Consider the following 20,433-nt stretch of genomic DNA (forward strand, 5'->3'; position numbering starts at 1 on the left):
GAGCTATACATTAATTGTGGAAAAGGATTTTCAAATTTATATATAAAGGCAGTTGTGGAAAAATACTTCTTGAAAAATAATTGGTAAAACGACTTTAGGATTCCCTTAATATAAATATGAAGACTTATAATGCATGATAAATTTTATAATTTATTATTTTAATATCTCAATGTTATTAGATTATCTTATCTCATTTTCTTTTATTGTCAAGGGGATCTTAAAAGGATAGAATTATCAATGTTACGAGTTAAAGAGTACTCCGAATTGGTTGTACAGGTTGTAAAATTCTTTTATACAATTAAAATACACACAAAAAAAGATACGAGTTGATTTAACGAGAAATTTAAGAAAGTTAAAAAATAATACATTTAGGTGTCTATTCTGTAACACTTACAATTAGTGTCAGCAATGATATCGTTATATTGTCGTTGTGTAACTTTTTTATCGTATACAAAATCTGTGTAACGATAATATAACGATATTGTTACTGTTATTGAAGGTGTTTCTACATAATTGTAAATCGCTAAATGTAAATCGCAAATGCAGACGCAGAATGAAGATTTGCGTTTATTTTTTCATTACGTACGGTTGGTTTTCATTTGTGCGTGTATCTTGCATGCGGTGATAATCATTCTGTATTAGCATTTGCGAATGAATTACGTTTTACGATTTACAAATTATGTAGAGGCACATTAAGAGTCATAAAGGACTGTTTTTGTTAAAGGATTGAATTAGTGTGTACTTTTGGAATTTAAAGTGAGGTAAGTATACGTTTGATATTTGTCGAAAGCGAGAAAGAGGGTTCTAGTATACAGGAACAGAAAGCAGACCAATAGAAAAGGGGTGGGAGGGGGAAGGCGACGAGTGGCTGCGCATTTCGTACGATCGATTCTTGATATTACTACTCTAGTTTTGTTCCCTTTTTTTAATTGTCTGGTTACGATCTTAGTCTTAAAAGTTGGCTGCTGGTAAACTGTAGCGATTTCGATCAATTCCAATTCATCGATTATCCTTCAAATTCGTTTCCGATTATAGATTATAGTCAATAGCTACCGACTCATTGTAGACCCGGTATTAGAAATACTTTTCAAAACTGACAATAAATTTGGCGCGCAGTTAAGGACAATTGAGGGATTGAATATGTAGTGTATAAATTCACACAGAATTATTTCAGCATCACAGATCGAACTTGATTGTTTAGAGTCTTTATTTCCGATTCATTGTGTAGTCACATTACGGTCTTATAAGACATACTATTAAATCATTGATATATTATATACCAATTTATCAAGTAAGCTTCTATCTCATATTGTTCCTCTTGTTAACACGGATAGCTTCGCATAAATGTGTAGTTGCACGATACTAATAAAGATATTGGAGTATTAGATTAATTGAAATTCAATATTTTTATAAGTTACGTATTATATTTGAAGATTGATGTCTCATGAATTTTATTCAACATTATACAAATAAAATTTATAGTCGATAATATAAATACATAGTGACTAAAACTTGAATAATTTTCAAACGTCTTTCCCAAAAATCTAAAAGATGTTTCTCGGGAAAGTCTTAAAGATGTCTATTTCAAGACGTATTTTTGAATATCTTTCAAATCGATCTTATCTTTTTTGTTCATATATTTTAATTACATAAAAGAATTTTACAATTTCGGAGTACTTTCCTAAATAATATGCATAAAGGAGACATAAAAGGGACATAAGACGTCTTGGGAAAATCTTTATGACATGATGTCTGAAAAATATTTTAATGATATTTTTATGACGTCTTATGTTCGCATTTTGAATATATCGTTCTCTGAGTTTTAATTTGTAATGTCGATAATTTTGCCACTTTAATCCCTTAAAGAAATGCTGAAGCAATGGCTCAACTTGATTGATGTCGACAGATTTTTTAACTCCACTTCGATGTCTAAAATACGAACATAAGACGTTCTGAAGACATTATCGAGATATCTTTCAGATTTTATGTCATAAAGATGTCTTCAAGACGTCTGTAAGACATCTTATGTTCTCTTTTTAGACATACATGTTGTGTGTCTAGGCAAACTAACTCATAATAATTAATAATATACTTTAATTGTGGAGAAAAAATTTTAAATATGCGTGTAAATGCAATTAAAAGATTGAAGAATCTGAAATTAATCACATTTTATCAGTAAAACAAGATAACTCCAGCATTCCCATAAGGCTTCTGAGTAGTCACCATACTCATGTTGAATCGTCACGATTATTAAATCGTAATATCGCTTATGATGTCACGATTATTAAATCGTGATCTTAAAGCTTCTGAGTATTCACCTCAGCCATCAATATGACTGAGATAAGTTAACAGAAGCCTTAAAATAAAAGACTGCAATACATCTGGCATACATAACACTTATCGTCTGCTTATCCAACACATTTTAATTTATTCGAATAATATATCAAAATGCAAAAAAATAAATTATTTTATTAATTATTATCCTATAAACAGAAAATAGAAACGCCTTTACTATTACAAGTTACTTTGTTTAGTAATAGACTAGTAACTTTATCTTTTTTTGATAACTATAACGCTTATATAATATATATTTTTGGCAATGATAACAAATTTCATAGTCGCTTTTATCATTACTTTTCATATTTATGATATAAGTTTTTATATAATCTTTTTCCGATATTCATAATTCTTATTTCAAGATTGTTTTGTTATGTTTTAAGATACTAATATGACTCTGTGATTGCTTTATGATATCTTAAGAATATCATAAACCAATCACACATCTACATTAACATAAAAACAAACTTCTTGAATACCCATCTTATCGAAGGATTATTTTTCAATTTTTTACTTTATAGACTACAAAATTTCCGTTTTTTAAAATGAAAATTGGTATCTTTAGTATCATAAACAGCTTCCATTTTGTCGGAATTGAATTAATCGAAATATTGATCGATTAAAGACTAGATAAACTCATAACAGTAATCTTTTTTGATTTCTAATGACCTGGTTTTCCGAGCAGCACTGCTTACCATAAAACGCTTTTTTTGAAATATGGCTTCTCAAACATCTGTTATAACTGTATTATAAATTATATAATATTTTTGCATTAAAAGAATATAAAGACTTTGTTAAGGAAAGCTCTTTTAAATATAAAAACTTTTATACAAAATTATACATAAATTTTTTTTTAAATTCACGAGAATTTGTTTTGTTTTATTTCGTGATTAAGCGTAATCCCTTAAGAAAAATTCCATGCATATTGAAGTTTAATGTGCAAAAATGATATTTTTGTGATATTTGCCATTTTTTCATAAAAAAGGATAATATTATCTAAAAGTCTGATCAGAAATTGTGAATGTATTGTTTATCTTCTATAAAATGCATTTTTTTTATTTATCTTACTATTTAGTTATGTTTTAAAGAGATTTTAAGTTTTTCACAACATAGCAAGTTTTTCGTCGATAAAGTCATATGTACATACTTATAATTTCTAGTTTGTAATTATCGATACACAGTATAATTTACCGTTATAGATGCCGCTAAGTGTATATATACATATATATATATAAATACATAAATACACAGGGTGTCCCATTTCAATTGCTTAATGTCTCAAATATTTCAAAAATACACATTAAAAAATGTTTTAAACAAGAGTAATTGTATGTGTATGCGTATCGATTAAAATATGACTTTATCATTCTAGGCGGAAAATTTGACTGTCTTAGATAAATTCTACATTTTAAATCTTTCATAACATGCCTAAAAGGTATGATATTAATACAAAAGAATATGTTATAAAGAATGAATAATATAGTCATGACTTTTAATTAAAATTTCAAGATGAAGTTATAAAATGTCAAATATTATAAGAAAGCTAATTTTTGGACATTAAATTTCAATTATCTTTGAAACCTGACGTGCTGGAATATTTTGGCTTGCGGCATCATTTTCAGCATACGAAAATCTTGTAAGAAATACCTACTGTGATACAAAGTAATTTTTTGTTATATTATCTTTACGATAGATGATAATGAACGTTTCGACGACAGTGTAAAAAAAATTAGTATTCGATTGTAAAAATAGATTTGTATTATCTTTTGCTTTTTCTCTTTGGTTGAGGATATCTCATATATACATTTATTACTCGATAAAGTATTAAAATTGTTCAATGAAAGTGTTATACCCAAAAAATAGAACGTTGTTTGCAGATGCTCGCTGAATCCCATCCTGTGTTGCACTCATCCCAGGTATGACATCCCTATATTTTTGTAGAATATGCAGATATATGCACAAAAATGTTTTGATGCTTTTAAGTACAATGTATATTTTGTATGTACAGGATGTCCTGAAATTCGAAGATAATATTATTTCAACATGAAACTTCGTAAAAGATTGAATATTAAAAGTGTAAACCATTTTTTTCCGTAAAGTAGTTTCTTAAGTATAAACATTGAAAGTTTGACTAATCATAAGCATTGGTTAAAAAGTTATCTGTCCTTGTGATAGCGTGCATGCAGCAGCAATGATTTGTTTAATATCTAATACTATTGCTCGTACGTCACACGAACAAATGACTTTATAATCAATACTTATGATTATAGTCAAAGTTTATACTTAAAAAACTACTTTACGGGAAAAAATGACTTGCACTTTTATTACTTAATTTTTTCATGCTAAAATAATATTATCCTTGAATATCGAGACACTCTGAATATTGGCCGTCTTTTTATTTTTTAAATAAAAAAATATATATAATAGTGTTTTAAAATAAATTCCTATGCGAAGATTGTGGTGTTTGTAGAGCTTTTGTGTGTATGTATAATGTATACCTATGTATACAGAGTGTCATTTTAATTGCCTCATATCTCGAAAAATATGGCAGATGCGGAACAACGTTTCAGACAAAAGGAAGGGGGGAGAGGGATAAGAGGGTACATTAAGTTTGACCTTAGGTGATGCCGTCAAGATCAAGTCAAGGTTTGAGATTCATACTTTAAATTTTTTTAATGGAACCCCTATTTTTTATTACATATTTGTAACTTACCTTTTCATACTTTAATAAAATATGTTTTCATTAAGTACTTTTCGAGTTACAAGACTTGGAAGTTATAATACCGTCATAATTAGTATTATCCAAGCTGTCCCGATTGACAACTAAAATCTATTGAATGTTGTTCAGAATCATGACTTAATAACATATGTCAAGATCAAGGCCATTGGAGATTTCTTTTATTTTCATTTTTGTGTTAAAAATTCATTTTTACAATAAAATGTAAAAAATGAAAATAAGAGGTACAACTTGCAATGGCCGTGATGTTGGCAAATGTTATCTAAGTCATGATCCTAAACAACATTCAAGAGGTTTAGCCGTTGGTTGAATATCTTGGGTAATGCTAATGCTGGCGATACTTTCAAGCCTTATAACTCGAAAAGTATTTAATGAAAAAATATTTTATTATAATATTTTGAAAATTCTTAACATTAGCTATTAGATTTTGGAATAAAAAATAGTGTTCCATTTAAAAATTTAAATTTAATCTTGACAGAAGGATTTTCAAGATAACTGCAAGATCAAACAAATGTCAGCATCATTTGTCCCCCTTGATATTCTACAACTTTCATCTGAAATATTGCTCTGCATCTTTCATATTTTTTGGATATTCGTCAATTAAAATGGAACATTCTGTATATAAAATTATTTGTCACACAGCAGGTATTGTGAATTTTGTGATATTACACGAGCAATTTGTAACAATGTACTTAAATTGTACAATTATAACAACATATGTACAATTTTAAACATAAAACGATATTTTGGTAACGATATTTTTGGTAATAATATTTTTATATTATACTTTTTTTCATATTACAGAGGTTTCTTTCGAAGTGATAGCCTACTTGGTACAGTAATGGTCAAGTTACAACCACTAGAGTCTCAATGCATTCTACATGATTCTTTTCCAGTAATTAAATGATTAATTTTTTAACACTCTTTCTATGCAAATAAAAATAAAATAAAAATAAACTTATTATTATATATTTCAGCTTATGGATGGCAGGAAAGCAACAGGAGGAAAACTGGAGTTGAAAATTCGTCTCAGAAATCCAATTCTTTTTAAACAAATTGAGAATATTACAGATAAATGGCTAACTATTGATCAATAATTCAATTTATCGACTCGACGAAAATTTACGTAAATTTTTTTTAAACGTAAAATTTACGTTTAAATTTTTTATTTGGTTGTATCAAGAAGCCTTTGAAAACATCGAGAATAAAATCCTATTTTACAATAATCTATATTAACAATATTACAAAATAAGATAGAAAACGATGTATACATATTTACATAAAAAAACAATTATATATATGATAAGGAGCTACGAATAAAATGTAAATATCCTGAATGTAATTGTAATATAGATAAACTATATGTAATAATTTATAATTTACAAACATAAAAGTATTGATCATTTTTTGGAAAGTAAAATGTTCACCGAATTAATTACATTTATTTATGTATAGGTTGGCCCATTTCAATTGACCATCTTAAATATCTCTCGAACAGTGCATTTTAGGGAAAAATGTTTTATTCAACGGACAAAAGTATTATTCAAAGGAGACATAAAAAAGTACCATTGGTCTGACCTTGGGTGCTTTGAATTTTAAATTTTTTGAATGGAATTCCTTTCCCATTTTTCATTACATGTTCTCGTAGTTTATCTCGAGAGCTTTCAAACATTTTGATAAAATTCTTTTTTATTAAGTACTTTTCGAATTATAATGCTTGAAAGTTACTGTACCGTTGGCATTATCCAAGATGTCCAGCTGAAATCTCTTGAATCTTGTTCAAGGTCATGATTTTGATAATATTTGTCAAGATCAAACTTATTGGAAGTTCTTCCTTTTATTTTTACGTAAAAATTCCGGAGCGCCTTGATATTTTTCTCGTGTTATCGTTTATTTCTTACAAACTTTAAAATCATATTGATGTACGAATATCTTTTCAATATCGAATCTTTGCTAATTATCTTATATTGATTATCTTAGATTGTCTAATGTTGCTGCAACGTTGAAACAATATTGAATAAATTAATATTAAAGTCATTTACCCGGGAGTAATCCGCGATATCATAAATGGATGTGGCGGAGTAATTTTCTTATGTTAAAAATAGGATCGATAATAAAATCGATAAAGGTAACATCATGAGATTCTTCATCCATGTTTTAATGAAACAATTTTTAGAAGATAATTCAAGAGCTCGAAGATGGAAAGCAAATGAAATGTATTAAAAAAAAATATTTCGTTTAGTTTTATGTAAAAATTAATTCAGAGATCTAATATTCGTGGAAGTTTATGTGGTATATTACACAAATATGTTGAATCACTGTTCTCGAATATTAAATTGCAACATTTGTAAGATATTACTTCAACATTGAACATTTCTGCAATGTTTTTTTAATAATTCGTAAAGTTGTAATTTAACGTTTTTGAGATGTTGATTCAATATAATGCAACATTGTTTATAACGTTATTTTATAGCATATTAATATTATAGAATCCTCCAAATTAATCAAAATGGTATTATATTTAAGGCTAAATAAAACATTTAAAAACGTTACATATTATTAAATATTGTTGTAATAATATTAAATATTGTTATAGTAATGATTTTTTGCTTACTGAATATGACACGTTCAGTAGCAATTGTAACAATTTTCATCGATTGTCGCCAAATTGCAGTGCTTTATTTAAAAAAATAAGTCTGATTCTCCATATTAGTAGCTTTATATTCCTTGCTTTTACCTATCATACAATATATATTTTCGTTACACATTGATTAGTTAAAAAAAATAGCATAAAAGATTTGAAACGATGTCTTGTATTTTGTGAGATGTATGTATCATGTAGTAATGTAATTGACAGAAGGAAACAGAACAATGCATGCACTGAAGCTGAATCTACGTTTCTCTGAGAACAATATAGCAGATGAATCTCACTAACAAACTATTGTCCGATAATTGTTCAACTCTGTCTCTCTAACCAATTCGCTATACAATTAGTTCATTTCTCAAATTGTATAGAAATTCTCATTTTAGGAAGATATTTTAGAAGCATTCCATATAAAAGTCATTTTTATATGGAAAATGAATTGACTTTTGGTATTTACTTCATTTTAATAATTTCTATTTCAATGTGTACTTTGATACATTTTTAGATTAGAAATTTTATTTATAAATAATAATTTATAAATATTTATAAAAATAAGAGAAACACTTTGAAAAATTCTTTTATTTTTTTATATTTGTAAATAAAGTTTCTTTACCTCATTTATCTGTTAACGTATTCTTTTTATTATTTTAATTAAGTTATTTGAAAGAAATTTTTTCGTGTTCTCTCTTCTTTATTAATTTGTTCCTAAGCTTAAAAAATTTCGTAAGATGAACTTTATTATTATTATTATTATTTATTATATATGAGCAGCACATACTTGCTCATGTAAACGATTTTCTTTTAAATTTGTCGTATGTATATATATTTGTATCTCATTATTAAGAATTATGTGAGACATCTCTTTCTCTCTCTCCCTGTAGTTATTTAATACAGACAAAGTAGTAAATTTTAAAAAGTTTTATTATTTACGACAAAGTAGTAAAATTTAAAAAGTATTACAAATTATTCAATTTTGAAATAACTAATAAAATAATTATTTTGGATTTTTAAAACAACAAACAATCAATATACCAACAATTGTAATCTACAAATATAATGTATTTGACTTGAAAGTATCTAATTTTAATATATTATACATATATATATGTATATACGTGATTAAAAAATGTATATGGAAATGTATATGGTTGTTTTTGCAAATTATAAATTTCTATTTTGTAAGTAAAAGTTATATTACCTTCGCTTATCAGATAAGGATCTGGGAGACCTTATTAAAAACTTCAATTCCTTTTAGCAAAATGGAATAACATCGATTTACAAGAATGAAAATACCATGAAAAAAAATTTTCATGTTTTGAAAATACATACACGTGTCGATATTTAGTTTATATTTAATTTGTGGTGCATATTGATAAAACATTGTTGAGGATCTCTTCAATCCTGACTGGCATCCACATTTCAAAATCGAGATAAATAGATTTTTTAATACTTTTTATTATTAATATATACACTATTATTATATATACACACTATTATAAAAAAATAATATGCGACTCGTAGATGGCTATTCAGAATGTTTTTTTGCCATGCACAATCACTGTGCGATAAATAGTTGTACGATATTGTATCAGTTCAATCTCATGTGTAGGTAAAAACGACAATGTGCATTATGTGCAATGTAGGTTACATTCACACTATATGCAGGATCTTTGCAAGTCTCTTTCGACTCCGTTTTTTGTGAAAATCAATAGAAACGCTTAGAGCATATCTACGAATTTTGATCAATCACGCATTAGGCTTACACAATGTTACAGCGCCAATTGAAAATATCTTCGCATACAAACTAGACAAACATGTCTGTTGCGGCTTCTGCCCCTACAGATAGATACAATTTTTGCGTCCGTCATGTCAAACCTTGCGATGCAAAGAACATCGACCCTGTTAAAGCTGTTCACTAAAACTAAAAATTCATGTGGAAAAATCAATATTAGAATACAATCGCTATTTAAAATCATTCTTTTTCTAAATGTTACAACAAGATCACATCATATAACTATAAATTAATGTATTCATTGCTCGCACTTGCATCTGTAATTTTCACTCCCGTGAGCCTATGTCATCTCTACGGACAATTATATTTTCACTATACTCATAGTCAATCGTACGTATTTCTCCATGTCAGAGGAAAGTATGAGAGGCAATGAAAGTTATAAGACGAAAATACACAATCGATTCCCTTGATACTTGAAAGAACGGTTGCGTTAAATCAAGTAGTGCCTATATCGATCGCATAATCGGAAAACAATGGGATTTATTTGCCAATTAGACAATTAGGTCGGTCAGAGAGGGTGGCCCGTAGACTACGGTCGACTGAAAACTCAGCGTCGGTCCAGCAAACGTGTACGGGGATGTAGAGAGGAGCGCAGACTATTTACCGTGCATACACGTAACCGTGGTAATGTTGACCCTTTGGCCTTTAGACGGGGTTACCATGTGCAAATTAACAATGTTTGTTCGCTTAACCCTTTTGCTTCTATCTCGATTTCTGCTGTTCGTCGTCTTGTTCTCACCTTATACGCAACGAGAGATTACTGAAACAGCTTTACAGTTTTTTTGCAATATTCTTTAAAATTTTTGTTAATCATCTTATGATTTGCGACATTGTCAAATTTTTTTGTTTAAGCATTTCAATGTGTGTATTAGAAACTTTAATACACTAAGAGAGAAGTATCTGTGGTTATAAATACACGGTAAAATAATATGGTTAGGAGCTTTATTTTTATGTGATTATTATTGGTATACGATGTAAGCAATAATAATTTATACATATAATTCTTTTAAACACGAAAAAATTGTACTATAAATTACAATAATTTCGTCGTCATGTGTTGAAGTGTCCGCAGATACCACAATCCGATTATAAATCGACAATTAATGCTCGAATACCTACACACATTTTCACACCCATACTTACAAATGCCTATGTATTCATCCAAATCCCTTTCAACCCTCCCTAATCCACTGTAGAGATCTCGATGCACATCGACATTTACTCGATATAATTTACTATATCCTTACCTATCCACACACATCTTCACCCACCCCCATCCCTCATCCCCTCCCCCACTTTCAACACCTTAATTATCTTAGAACATCTCGAAACATCCTGACATTTTTTTCAACATAGCCCAACGTATTCTCACTCACTCATGCACATTATTACTTATCCTCACTGCCCTTTACCACTAATCCTTATTTCAATGAACCCTAAAACGTCTCAACGTAACCAAACACATCTTTTTGTCATTCCACACACTTCACTCTATAAAAATTTAGTGTAGTTCAATATCATATTAAACAACATAAAAAGGATGAGGACTGATGTTTAATCGTATATTAAGGGGATCCTAAAGCTGTTTGAATTACCGACTAAATCGTAATTTTTTTGTATAAAAATTAATTACTTTTTTCCTCTTTTACAAATTCCAAAATCAGTTTAAAATAATATGACAAATGAAACATACGGGTAAGACACATCTAATAGTAATTATTGCATAACATTTCATTACATGGTTACAACATCTCTGATAAAAGTTCTAATATATCTCATTATATCCCCATGATTTCATTAATCCCTGGATTCCCCTACATAGAATATTGAATATCCGTGGCTGAAAAAGACTATCAAAATCAGCAAATCAACTTTTCAAGATCACATAAAAGTTTATCGCTATTTTTTAAATAGAATTACATGATTTTTTAAAAATAATATATATATGATTTCTTTTATCTGGGTATGAAAGGCATATTAAAATAGAGTTATCAAAAAATCAATAATTTATGAGATACTTTATAATTTATTCTATCACATTTTGACATGAAATATAAAATATCTCATGAACTATTCACTTTTTGGTAAATTTTTAGTAATTTTAATACATACTTTTAAAATTTTTAAGTATAATAGGAACCAATTGATATAAGTGTAAAGAAAAATCATATAACTGTTTTTTTTTAATTATGTAATTCGCAATATGCAGCTACATATCTTTTTATATTTTGAGGTATAGATTTTTATCATATTTTATGTTAGAAATACTATATTCTTTTAATAGTTGTTTAAGAACCTAGATAGTTTGAAGAAATATTTCAAAAGAGCTACATATAACTATAAGTTAATTATTTTTTTGTTTTAAGTAATTCCTTTGGCATTCATAATGCATTAAGATTATGTTAAAGAAATCTCAACTGTGCTTTTGTTTTTTTCCTTATGTTGAAACGTGTTCGCGTTCCGACACGACGTATTTCCTGATGTGACACGTGCTTCGCATCGATATATCTCTCCTTTTTTTGAAACCGTTCTCTGAGGATAGAGTTCGGTTACGCCATTTCTGCTTATTCGGCACACACGACCGGACGTGACGTCACTGAAACTACGTGAAGTGTTGATTGTATGCCAGATGCGACTTGACACCCGGGGAGTTCTACCTTCTCGCTATGATTCACTCGTGTTACCGCAATGGTGTTACTTCGTTTTTGAGCAATAGAAATTTGGATTGGATGTAAACGGATCAAGATTAGAGAATTTTCATCGCTATGCTATATACTGTGCTTATTCTCAGTAACCAGATTAATTTTAGACACTTATCTCGACATTTTAATGTTATAATCTTTATCTTCAAATGCCTTCAAAAACTGCACTTAATAATTAGATAAGTGGATCAGGAATTCTCACCAAAGTATATACAATATTTATAATTACATACAATTAATACAATATAATTAATACAATATACGAGTATGTAATTCAGACGTAAATATATCGTATATTTAAGTTAATAAATGAGAGTTAACTGATTATAAATTTTTATAAGAAAATTAAGGATAATTTTTACGGATTATATATTTTAAATAATGATAAACTACACACACGCGTTAACGCGCGCTTTTATAACTTTCTATTGAATTTTTTCTTAAATATTCATAATTCCTTCAATTTCATTTACGTAATAAAAAAAAGGTATTTTACTGACTACATTTCTTAGCTGGTAAATATCTTTAAAGATTTATGTATTCTTTTTTGCAAGCGATACAATTTAAATTCAATCTCTTACACGTTTGTGCAGCTCTTCGTTCGCCAATAAATCTATTCAAAACCCACCACAAGAAGGTGGAATGAAGAAGTAACGGAGCCACCACTTTCTAAATTTACATGTGAATTATCTTTAAGACATTATAGAAAACTAACTTGGCGACAAATATCGGCGGGCAAAGAGCTGCACAAATAGCGCATATCACTTCTTTAGGAAATAATCAAATATATTAAAAAAAAAAAACATAATGCTGAACAAAATTAGAATCTTTAACATCGATAGCTTAGAAAACATTTAGTATATAAGAATATCCTATGGAGATAGTCGCAGTTTTCTTAGCCGCTTTCTTAGTCACTAAAGCCGATGAAGCACTATGAGTTTATTTTACAACAAAGAGCAACCGTAAGGAAACAAAAATCTTTAACTTACAAAAAAAAAAGAAAGAATACGCACATTAGCTTTGACCTGAGCATTGGCGATTTTAGGAAAAATAAGGAAAATCGCAAAAACGACTAATCTGACGCTTTTTTTAGTAATATTTTAATGGATAATAAAATTAAATGTAATATTTAGAATGATTTTCCAACTATTCTACAGTACTTTTACAAAAAAAGTTTCGTTATTCGACATGACCATTTATCATTAATTATCATTAACTTTGACTGATTTGAGAGAGAAGATATTATCCGATCAGTATGATGATATCATATACTATTGACTGGAAAGGATCCAAAGCTTGGATCAAAATATATAGCCAAAATGTTAAGTAACTAAATAAATTATCTTTAGACACTAACATCTCATGTTTGATTCAAACAATTTTGATTTATCGCAATTGAGCTTTGATTCTTTAAGCTTTGATTAATTATCTTATTTGGTTATCACGTCACAATTTTGAAAGAAAAATTGGTATTAAAAAGACAAAAAACGGCATATTATATATTTTTAAGACTCTAATCCTTTTATTATATTTCACTTTGTAAATTTTATATTGTTTTTTTATTTAGCATGTTCTGATTATATTTTTGATACATTTTTAAGTGTTAGATTCGAAAAACACAATAAAAATATTGTGCCACACAGTTATTTTACACGTTTAATTTTTTTGTGCTGTACAAAATAAGAATGTGAATTTAACACTGCATGATGACAAAATTGATATACCCTCCCACGATAATGGGTCGTTGTTGCTGGATGCTTCACCATGAAAATCGGAAAGCAAGGCACAAAAGAAATGCTACCGATATAACTTTTTTAATAAAAGAAGAAGGAAGTACTAAGTTTTTTACATAAGATTTGAATGTATTGTAAATAATCGAACTATACAATTTTTATAAATTTTTTAAAATATATTTAAAATATATTCTGAGAATTAATTTTTTGTTATAAAAGAATTGAGGGTGATGGAGCAAATTTGAGATTATTTTTTCGAATTTGAATCATTAAATTCCTATGAAAATCAATATATATTTTTAAAACTACTTTTTTAAAAGTTTTAATTTTGTTGCCTTATGTAATTAGAAATATTGATACATCCGAAGGCAGTGAATGTTATTGGAGCTTCCCTATAAGTTAATCGGTTTCATACCTATTTATATAATAAATAGGCGCGCGAATAAGTCTGCTATTTCCATAAATAGAGTTGCGTCTGTTACTAGCCTTTTTTTCGAGCGTACCAGTGGCTCGTATGCGTATCGATATTGTTTGGGATCAAAGCGCGTGCTTCTTCTTTTCCCCCTTTGCCCTCTCTTTTTGCGTCTTCGTCTCTTCGTCTCTGTTGGAGTTAAGAAGAGCATTGCAAAAATGTCCTCGCGCGTGCAATCTCGGGTGCACGAAGGTCGCCGTTTTCAAGATACCATGGCGCATCGCCGCGATGTGATCCGACGCGATGCAACGCGATACAACGCGATGCGATACGTTTCTCGTTGCACGATCGTAGTCAGCAATTGACTTACAAGAGCTCGCGTTGCGCACCGGTTATTAATAATTCGTTACCAGGAAACGTTCAGCTCCCGCAATGCGTATATGCGAGTAGAATCAATTTGATATAGTCAAGCGATATCAATTAAAAAGCTGCAATGTATCACTTGGTACTTACATATCATTAAGACCCGTATATATCTCGATCAACTGGAATTGTTTTACACGAAAGGGTAACAGCACTTTGATATATTTATACACTGAGCAAAATTTCTAGTTGAAAGTGAAACGAAGTAGAAGAATTCTGATCATATTAAATTCTGGTTATCTCAATTAAAATTATAATATAACAGTTTTAACCAGAAAATTCTGATTTGCCATTTTTATCAGAATTTCAATTAATGCAACCCTCTTTTTCTAATGTGCAATATGCAGGATGTCTGATAATAATTGGATCACTTTTCATGCATGGCTAAATTGAATTAAAAATTCTGTGCCAATTTTATAAATTTCGACATCAGTAATAAGAATTATATGAATTAATAAAGATCTGCGAATAATTATTATTATTATTATTAGGCGTTAGGAACTCGAAAGCTCATTGCCGCAAATACCAAATCCCGCCACTGTTCCCGTCCCTGAGCAAGATCCCTCCATTTGTGACCCTCGTACCCCCTGCGAATAATTATATGAATTAATAAAGATCTGCGAATAATTGTGCGTTCGCGTGAAGAAATCACAGATTCTTAGTTTTACGCGCAGCTAGCAACACAGTGAAATGTTTGGAGGTGTGCTCTACGAAAAGAATAATTTAAACGGACAATTATGTATAAGCATCTATCTTTCTAAGCTGTCTTTTCTGGGTACATGCTTATTCGCACATACATTTTTATTAACATCTCATTAATTACTTTAAAAGTTCGCAAAATAATAAAGAATTTTTTTACTTACAAAAGACACTGTCTAACTTTTATTGTTGACAGTACTTACAAAATTATTGAATAACGCTTCCCACTGGCTAAGCTGAATGACGCTTTTCACTGGCAATCGTCAATCGATTAATAGGAAAAATTAGGAGGTTTATAAAAAACTGATTAAAATCGGAAAAAATATAAGAAGATTACACTATCTAACATTATTTTACAATATGAGTGTGAATAGTCATTTCCGATGTTTGCCTGCTAAATATAAAATCGTTGTCCATAATTAGCTATCACGTCACAATTTGGAGAAAAATGGCGTTGAAGAGAGAAATAAAAATGGCGACGAAAGCTTTGGAACGTTGAGCATCAATAGCAAATTTTTTTTCTAAAATTCGTCAATGCTATGCAAAAGTATTAACTTTTAGTTTTAAAATACATTTTATTTTAGCGGTTGGTATAGGACTAGAATTGTTTAAAATATTAAATGCATGTGGCAACACTTATTATCACTAGTAAGTCTATATGTGAATCGAGATCTCTCTATATTACAAATGGAGGCAATATTGTTTATGAGTTACTATGTATTGATTGTGTAGCTGCTATTTACACCAGCATCGAGTCGACTGTCATATCGTTTATCGTTAAATTTACGTTGAATATCGTTTCTAATTTACTAGTTTAAATAACATCTATTATTTTTTATTGACAACATCAAGATCAAGATTGTTCGTTATTGTAAATAATAATTACTAAATTAAAAAGTCAATTTAATTCAAGCATTGCACTAATTCTTATAGACGGAATCTAGACCACGCAGCCAACCCCAAAAGAATCCGAGGAGTCCGATCTGGTGAAGATCAGTGAAGATCCTGACCTCATTTCGAGAAAAGGCTTTAAAAGTCGTTAAAATTATAAAAAGCTCAATTAGGATTACCACATGCCTTGGACAACACGTTTTTTTGAAAGTCGATTTTATTATTGAATTGACTCAAGTTAAGTGGATAGGCAAAGGATGGATGTACATATATCCTACTCGTATACATTTATTCTTTATATTTATAATAGATATCCATCTACTTAAGATAAATGAAATATTCCTTTTGGCAATCTTTTTATGAAAGCTGAGAAAGATGATCTAGCTTAGTATAAATTTTTCTATGTTTAAATTGGGAGCAGTTAAACAAGAAACTGTCAGCTATTTTGGCAACTTGAAACTTCAACGATTCTGGTCCGAAAATTTCCAACCATAAACACGGTTGAACAAAGAACGAGATAGCCAACTTATAAGCCGAACATAACAAATTATTTATAGTAGGTAAATGAAATTTAGTTACGTTGAGGTACCATGCCAATTGAATAGCCAAGGTGGCATTGATAAACATTAATTATAACCATAGAGGCACTGATGCCCCAGGAAGATCTCGTAATTAATTTCAGAACATTTAAGTGTTGAGCGGTTCTGCGTTTTAAAAATAGTATGTGATCTCTCCAGAACTTATTGATACACCTATTGACCTAGTTATGTCCCACAGCTATCATACACATTAACATTACAGTGTTTGTGGATCATCAAAGGTCAAGTAACACTAGCCGGGTTTACTACAGCTTCGGATTTAATTGTGATATTATTTCAATAGTTTTAGCTCTCTGCGTTTTTAAATTTGATAAAATTCCTTTCCTATATGTAAATACTTTGCAAAATACGATAAAATGAGAAAATAAGCTATTGAAAATAGATGCTTACCGTTTTTGACTATATTTAAAGCATTCTCACCATTTTTCGCACAAATTATTATTATTTCCTGTCACTTAATTAAGGATCTAAACATGATTTTTCAAGATCTATTCACTTTACGCTTGGGACTAGAATCTATTTTTCATCACTCTCTTTCTACGATTTACTCTTCAAAAATCTTGTATTTTTCTCTTTTCTTTCTTTTTTTTCTCTTAATTAAAAAATAAATGTATGTTAACATTTAAACGAAATTTACTGTTTGTGTGCTGTTATTTTTTTTTGTCCTCAAAATAAACTAACATTTAAGTATTAAATTTTAAGAATATGATTTTTTTATCGTTTGTTGTTTTTAAATAATTTATTTGTTTAATTCTCTATAATCTTTAAAAATAATATATGAGGATATAAACATTAAATATTAAATACATTATATAAATTTTAATAATCCAGTTTGCATTAAGCAAATGCCGCTAAATCGTGAAATGCGTTTCCTTAACCAAAAGAGACATTTAGATAGAAATGAATTAGATACGAAAACAAAGATGAGAAGCATCACTATCCACTAGCGATTTAATGGCTATTAAATTTAAGTTGTAGAAGAGTTACGTTCAATAGCTCGGTTCTCCTGAAAAGCTCATTTTTTTTGCGACGGATCACTTTACTCCCTCTCACTATTGAAACAATAAAACTATGCTATTAATAATGACCAAGTGACAAATATGACAGAACTTCCGACGCAGGCCGGAAATTGCTAAATGCGTCGTTATTCCGGTCCGCAGTTCTCATAAATGCGGTCTGCCGTTTTTCGGTTCATAAGATCCTATAGTATTCCATACTGTATATCGTTTCCTTCCGCTTCTTTATTTTTATTCCTATCTTCTTTTTTCTATCGATATATGACATGCCTAACAGTTTACTTGTAATCACTAAGATGCGAAAGTTCGTGTCATTTTATCATGAGCCTTCTTGAATTCTTTTTGTTTCTTATTTTGAAATATGTTTAATGGATTTTTGCTTTACAGGCTAATTCTGATTATTTGACGTGCACTATATCTCCTCTGTTTGCATTTTAATGAGTCGATGTAACATTAACAATAAGATATATTATCTAATACGAATATCTATCGCACAATAAGTGCACGATAGGATTTCACGTACATCATCTTGAGTATTAAATCTTATTCTTCTATGGAAATTTTTTTTTCTTCAGAATAATATTTAATTTTAATGGTGAATGAAACACAAATTCTAGTAAAAAGAATTCAATATAAATCTTGCAATATTCAAGAAAATATTATCCTTATATACTTATGGTGCAATTATTCTTGAAATAAGTCACATGTCATTAAAGTGTTTTTAAAACGGAAGAGGTAAATACAAAGCAGTATATACAAAAATTGCAATTAAATTGCAGTTTTAATTTAATACATATAAGTTGTTTTGATAACGTAAATAATAGATGATAATAAAGATAAAATTACGTTTCAATTTTAAGAAAGTCACAGTTGCCAAAAAATATATTTTAATATACAACTATAATAATATTGAAAAATATTTTTCAGAAATTAAGCACAGTTCTTGTTAGAATTTTTGATTGAAAGGAATTTATTATAAAATATTATATTCAAATTAATAACATTTTTACAATTAAATATTGCATCTACTGCACTATGAGACAATTGTAAATTGAGCCATTGAAGATGACGAATATTTTACTTTACCCCATGTGAACGGGGCTACTTTGCACCTTTAGGATAAAATTAAGGCACAGAATCATTGATTTTGGGAAGAACAACGAAGTCTATACATTAATTTTTCACTTTAAGACATTTTTGAATTTATAAAGATTTGGTCATATATAAATAAATTATTTTATGCTATATATTTAAGTTGGATTATTAATAATTTCCTTTTTTTTTCAACAAGTTATCTACAATACATATAAAAGTAGTTTTGATATATGTACTTAATACAATGATTCTAAACAATTATAAAATTCTACAATTAAGAAATATTATTTTTTTTAACAATTTTTTTATCAAAAATGGCTTTGAAAAAAAACAATCGGAATGTTTATATGTTATTCTTTTACAATTATTCTACATATATATTCCTCTTGTTTTTTTTTTTAAATTCTAATCTGAACAAAAATATAGTGACTTTAGTCTTATTAACAAAATTTTTGGGTTCTATAGTTTGTGTAGACTTTTATGGTTTTTTAACTACTAATAAATTCTTTGGAGTATTGAAAATAATAAATAGTTTTAGTGAAAAGCTATTTAATTTTTTTACTTTTATCTTTAACTTTTATGATATATATACTATTTGAAAGAATTTAAGCTCTGAATTATTTTGTACATCTCATTTTTGTGTACAAAAACTAGCAAAACAATTAATATATTTGAATTTTAATAATAACAAATAAATATGTTTAGTGTCTTAAGTCAAAGTAAATTATACTGTAAAAATTTGAATTGTTAATATTGTTAATAAAATTAGTTATTAAATACCTAATAGTAATTTTTTCAATTAAATACAGGTTACTTCAATTGCAGTAAGAAACGTTTTTAATCATACACAGATAAATCATAGTTCTCTTTGATTATTCCCAGATACATAACGATATCCGAGAATAATTGAGGAACGATAGCAAACAGATTCCGCACCCTCCTGTACATGGCACGATCTCTACTTCATTGTCATCTGTCATCGCGCTCGGAACAAATGACCGTCTCAACAGCGAATACACACACACATACACACGAACACACATACACACACAAGTGGACAAATCACTCGAGGATTATTCGTCGGAGACAGAGAAGGTGGTTCTCGAGTGTCGCGACTAGATATTTGATCACTGTGACTGAAATTCAATATAATTCACATAAGTCGCATGGATATTCACTAGATATTTGCGATTATTAATTATGAATTTACAATAAATGTAAAAAATTTGTCAAATGTACGTGATATCTTTTAAATTTTCGAATTATAAATATTATTGTATTAACTATAGAGAATATAAAAGAGATTTCGTATAGATTATCGCATAGATTAGTTATTAAATATATATATATATA

General features: G+C 28.7%; 1 protein-coding gene across 5 annotated transcripts in view; it reads left to right on the forward strand.

Annotated features, from left to right (window-relative positions):
- The window catches only part of LOC108751517 (coiled-coil and C2 domain-containing protein 1-like), a 29,491-nt gene extending 9,475 nt beyond the window's left edge, over nucleotides 1–20,016 (forward strand). For 3 of the 5 annotated variants that reach the window (XM_018491755.1, XM_018491762.1, XM_018491769.1), the window contains exons 10-12: nucleotides 4,215–4,253; nucleotides 5,879–5,969; nucleotides 6,052–6,187. In XM_018491755.1, the coding sequence (XP_018347257.1) occupies nucleotides 4,215–4,253; nucleotides 5,879–5,969; nucleotides 6,052–6,171 (250 nt within the window). In that variant the 3' untranslated portion in view covers nucleotides 6,172–6,187. Of the gene's footprint in view, nucleotides 1–4,214; nucleotides 4,254–5,878; nucleotides 5,970–6,051; nucleotides 6,188–19,962 lie in introns of those variants that run through there. The other 2 variants (XM_018491775.1, XM_018491780.1) reach the window with 2 other exon arrangements.
- Nucleotides 20,017–20,433: the final 417 nt, after the last annotated feature.

The sequence above is a fragment of the Trachymyrmex septentrionalis genome, unplaced genomic scaffold (genome assembly GCF_001594115.1).
Source record: "Trachymyrmex septentrionalis isolate Tsep2-gDNA-1 unplaced genomic scaffold, Tsep1.0 scaffold112, whole genome shotgun sequence".
In the NCBI taxonomy this organism is placed as follows: domain Eukaryota; kingdom Metazoa; phylum Arthropoda; class Insecta; order Hymenoptera; family Formicidae; genus Trachymyrmex; species Trachymyrmex septentrionalis.